Source organism: Zophobas morio, unplaced genomic scaffold (genome assembly GCF_036711695.1).
Source record: "Zophobas morio isolate AGI-343-1 ecotype UQ-CSIRO unplaced genomic scaffold, CSIRO_AGI_Zmor_V1 ptg000238l, whole genome shotgun sequence".
Taxonomy (NCBI): Eukaryota; Metazoa; Arthropoda; class Insecta; order Coleoptera; family Tenebrionidae; genus Zophobas; species Zophobas morio.
The window spans coordinates 110,295-114,954 of NW_026972342.1; the positions used below are offsets into that span (position 1 = coordinate 110,295).

Here is a 4,660-nt window from a genome sequence, read left to right on the forward strand (position 1 = left end):
GAGCGCCTGCTACGTGGATGAGGGCGTCTGCGAAGAAGCCACGGGGACGTGCCACTATGACAAGCGCCCCTTAGGACATTCGTGCATTACGGAAGACAACCAAGCCGGGTGGTGCGACTACAGCGGACGCTGTCTATCTCCATGTGGCATTTTAGGGTGCCGAACTCCGCCAAATCGCCAATGCTATGTGGCTAATGGACAGTGTGAGAGCTGGAGCGGCGCGTGTCACTACGACAGGCATCCACAGGGGACGCTGTGCCAGATTTCTGAAAATGAGGTTGGTCAGTGCAACGACTACGGTGAATGTGTGAACGTGTGCAAAGATGTGAAATGTCTCTCGCCGCCCCACCCACAGTGCTACTTGTCTACAGGCGTCTGCAATATTATGACCGGAAGGTGCGGGTACTACAGAAGAATAAGCGCAGAATGTTAAGGATAGATGTTTTCTTTAATATACAATAAATATCCTCAGCGATAAGCAAAATCCTCATTTGCATTAATATTTAAAAGTTTTCCGTGCACTATACTTTGAATAATATACTCCGAAGTGACTATTTGAATAGCGTTATTCTGTTATTATTATTAAATGCTTATATTTCTTTAAAAAAATATAACAAACCTGGCACAAGTCAAAATATTTCTTAGGAAGAACTTTTCCTTTTTCAACTATAAAGCTAAAGTTTATAAGGTAAAAAGCCCATAAACACTATTTCTAGCAAAATCCGCAATAACTTACAATGTAAGTCCCTGTGATACTAATTCTATAGAAACAAAAGTTCCGTTGCAAAGGAGAAGTAGTCGTTTCCACTCGTTCTTACATACGCACACTCCTAAGTTAGCGCCTTGTCAATGAAGCGACGTAAGAAAAAACACCTTGAAACTACGGCTGCCAAATAAAGTAAAAGTTGTTTCTTTTAGAATTTTTAGAGGAAAAACGTTTCGCACGGGGACCGACAATCCTCGCGGAAGCACAAAGTCTTCGAAGGCCACAAAACGACTCTGTATATATATTAAATGACAATGGCTAAAACAAATGAGTTACTGTATTGCCTTCCGGCAACAAGTGGTAATCCATGAAAAGTCAACGCACGGGACTCCGCGGACGAGCGCCTATCAACCACCAAGTAGTGCATGTCTACAACCAAAAACACACGTGGGTGCAACCTCCATGTATTTTAACGAGCGACGTGGAGTGTCTGTTACCAAAAAGCGTTTTTTCTTGAGGGCAAATCTTTCACTAAACAGGGGGCAAGCGCGGGTAAAGACTAAAGATTAAAAGAAATGCGAGAGGGAGGGGGGCAAAGACAACGGCTCACCTGAAGTTATTAAAAAGCTTACCGCCATTAAGTTTTATGAGGTTCTCTATGTGATTTTTACAAAATGCTGAGGAAAAAAAATAGTTTACTTTAGAAGTAAAGAAAATAATAATTTCGGCAGTACACTTTTGATTATCAGGTAAAGAGCCTCCGGTTATTATGAAACCGCAGTCTCCAAAAAGTTCTAAGTATTATGGGTTATAAGAACTCTTAATAGTAGGGCGTATAACAACTTTCTCGTTTTTTTTCACGCTTGTTATGAATAAAAGGCTGGTTGGTTTTAACATCGCTTCTCTTAAGCTTTCAAGGGAAATAAAATTAAATAAAAAAGTATTAGTTCCAAAAACTCACCAAAAGTTTAAAGTGATCGGTTCGAATGCCAATGTCTTCAAATCGGCAAAATCGAAGAGAGCCTTAAGCGTAATAGTGTAAGCCCAAAGGGTACAAAGGTCGGAAAGGGGCACGTGGACAAACAAACCGTCCGCCTGATCGCGTATAGTATACTGCCGCTGCTGCTCATCAACAGCGATTACCACACCGGGAGCCCATAGAGAGTCTTCTAGGCGTAGGGTGACCTGTGAAACACATAATATAGGAGGTCCGACCTGTAGAGTACAGCAAACGGGCTGACCCACGTTGCTGCCTGGAGGAATCACAAAGTACTCGTAGACACATTCCGGCTTCACCTGCCGGATGTCCCCATCCTAGGATAGATGCGCGAGATATATTTTTAATTACGCGTGCGTGATATAAAGGACAATACGGTGAATTGCACGCGACATTCGCCCGTCTCCTCGTCAACATGCTCGACAGTCCCAACGTAGTAGTACTGGTCGGGAAAGCGCCCGTAAACATAAGCGGGGGGTAAATAAGAAATGCACCGGCGCTTCGATGCAACGTGAATAGAGTTCCACTCGCGACTACCACGGCTGCCGGGTATGACGTGCTCTAACCCCGGGGTGGTTTCTTCCAGTCGAGGCGGCGATAACCATTTGGAGATGTGCAAATGTTGGTTATAATTGTGTGTGTCTTCTAGTTTGGTGAGCTTAGGGTTCCTATTATTAACCTCGGCAGCAGTATTAGCAATGTTAATGTTTTTCCGCTTAGCTCTTCTTTTGTTTTTAACTTTATTGCAAGCCCCTTTAAGGCGAAGTTTACTATCAGGTAAACTTTTTTTCACAATTTTATTACTGTTAATATTAGTGTTACTGTTATTATAACAAGTATTGATGTCTGTAGTGACAATAGAGTCCGCCTGCTCAAAATTTTAAATGAAATTTTCAAGTTGTTCCTTTTGGAAGTGAAAATTAGGGCTAGAAAGAAGAGAAGGACCCGTCAGGTGACAGATGCATAATCTGCCAGGCAAAAAACCGACCTGTTTTTTGCATAAATATATAAAAGAGTGAACTTTTTTTTTTATTATAAACATGTAAAAAGGACTTTTTTACTGACGCGCACAAGAGGATTCTCTTCATATTCCCTCGTAAACGAGGTTCCGCTTTTAAAATAATACATATGAATAATAATAAATAGGATAATTTAATATAAAACCAGCAGGACACGCGGATCGTATGACTAACACACGTGGTTGTTGTCGACTTTAGTTCGATGTGATGGCCGTTTTGATTCACGGGATTTTCGGTGGATGTAAAATGCCCTTCAGACGCCTGCGACTAATATAAAGTCATGCCTTTAACGAAAACTATTGAAGTTCGTTTAGTTCGAAACCTTTTCAAACTTGTCTCTTGTAAGTAATTTAGGAGTTGCTGGCTCGTTATTATTATTTATATCACTGTTCTTATTGTTATCATTATTATTTTCATTAATATTATTCTTATCGTTGCTATTATTAATCTCGTTACTATTATTCCTATCATTGTTATAATAGATTTCGGTATTAGTATTGTTATTATTGTTAATATTACTATCGGTACTATCATTCTTATCATTGTTATTATGATTGAGGTTGGGATCTATACTGATAATAGTATTGAATTTAAAATGACCACTAGCGCTGTTAGTTTTATTATCATTGTCTTGCGCAAGAAAGTCGTTGCCTTTATCACTATGTTCACTGCAAGAAAGAGGGGGAGACGCAACAAATAAATATAATGAGTCTTCCAAATCTTTCGGATCCTTTAAAAACATAATAATAGTAAAAAAATAAAAAAATAATTACAGTACTGCAAAAAGTTGTTTATGTTGAATCTCCTTTACGCTTTCTTGTACTAAAGGCGAGGCAAACTGAGTTTCTTTGACAAAAGATTCTTGAGCTTTATCCCCTATAAGACCAAGAAAAGTTATTAAATGCATAGTAAATAGTTATAAATTCTAATAGCGAATAAGAAATTTTGAAGGGCTACCCCCTAAAATTTTAAATATATATATATATGAGGAAACAAAAGCACGGTTAGCTTCCGAGGGGGTCTCTTGCTCTGCCACTGACAGGGCTAAAGATCCCTGAAGGGATTCTTCAGGAGGAGTAGACTGCTTTCCAGATAGTTGAAAACATTCGAAAGAGAAATTGGTGTTAAAGAGAAAAGGCGTAGAACTTTTTGCTAAAGTTGGTTTTGACAAGGGTGGGTTCGGAGAAATGGCGGAGTTGCTAAACAAATATGAGGAAACACTACTATCTAATTCTTGGACTTCATCGCTATCACAACGGCTACTCTTAATTTCGCAAGCATTATGGCCATTTGTGTAAGCTGGAAGCTTGGATTCTTTTCCAATAGTATCACCTTTGTTATCAATATTATTTTTAAAGGAAATTTCAAAAAGTCAGTGTTACCTAAATTTGTGTCATTTGTTATATTTTTCCAAAAGCAGCCATCGTTCTCGTTACAAACATCGACTATTTCTTTATTAGAAGATTCCTTTTGTTTTGGGGTGTCCTGATTTACGAATTTTTCCATTTTGATACCTTCTATAATATAATCCGGCTGTGCAGACTCTCCTGCTTTAAGACCATTGTTACTACTGTTATTATTAAAGTTACTAGTATTAACACTATTTTGATTTTTATCTTTGTTATTACTACTATTACTAATACTTAACGCACTATTATTACTACTACTAGAACAAGAACTTTTGGATTTACACTCTATCTTAATATAACTTCGACTAGTAGTATTAACGTCACCACTATTCGTACTATTATTATTTCTACAAGAATTATTATTTCCAGTAATATTACTATTATTATTATTATAATTAGCAGTGATACAGTTAATATCCGAATTAGTATTAGTATAAAGACTGTTATTTGTAACCTTTTCTTCAACTTTGTTCTTTACTATAGATTTATTATTAATTTCAATATTACAGGAGTTAAGTTTAGTTTCAAA

The 4,660-nt window shown here is 37.9% G+C and overlaps 1 protein-coding gene across 1 annotated transcript; it reads right to left on the bottom strand.

Annotated features, from left to right (window-relative positions):
- Positions 1–473: 473 nt before the first annotated feature.
- On the bottom strand, positions 474–4,391 carry LOC135146521 (rho GTPase-activating protein gacZ-like). Its single transcript, XM_064078649.1, has 18 exons — positions 4,105–4,391; positions 3,725–4,054; positions 3,501–3,598; positions 3,045–3,452; positions 2,897–2,989; positions 2,508–2,571; positions 2,080–2,456; positions 1,952–2,020; positions 1,795–1,891; positions 1,668–1,729; positions 1,550–1,616; positions 1,441–1,500; positions 1,317–1,383; positions 1,165–1,237; positions 874–1,110; positions 737–813; positions 620–674; positions 474–570 (listed from the first exon to the last, which is right to left on the bottom strand). Exons 1-15 carry the CDS (start codon positions 4,226–4,228, stop codon positions 1,039–1,041), a joined length of 2,061 nt encoding a protein of 686 aa, XP_063934719.1. The 5' UTR covers positions 4,229–4,391; the 3' UTR covers positions 474–570; positions 620–674; positions 737–813; positions 874–1,038.
- Between the last annotated feature and the right edge of the window lie 269 nt (positions 4,392–4,660).

Coding starts and splice junctions, on each gene's coding strand:
- LOC135146521 (XM_064078649.1), bottom strand. CDS start 4,228: ATGGAAAAATTCGTAAATCAGGACACCCCAAAACAAAAGGAATCTTCT. Junction 2,021..2,079: donor AATGTCGCGTGCAATTCACC/GTATTGTCCTTT, acceptor CATCTATCCTAG/GATGGGGACATCCGGCAGGT. Junction 1,238..1,316: donor AAGCTTTTTAATAACTTCAG/GTGAGCCGTTGT, acceptor CCCCCTGTTTAG/TGAAAGATTTGCCCTCAAGA.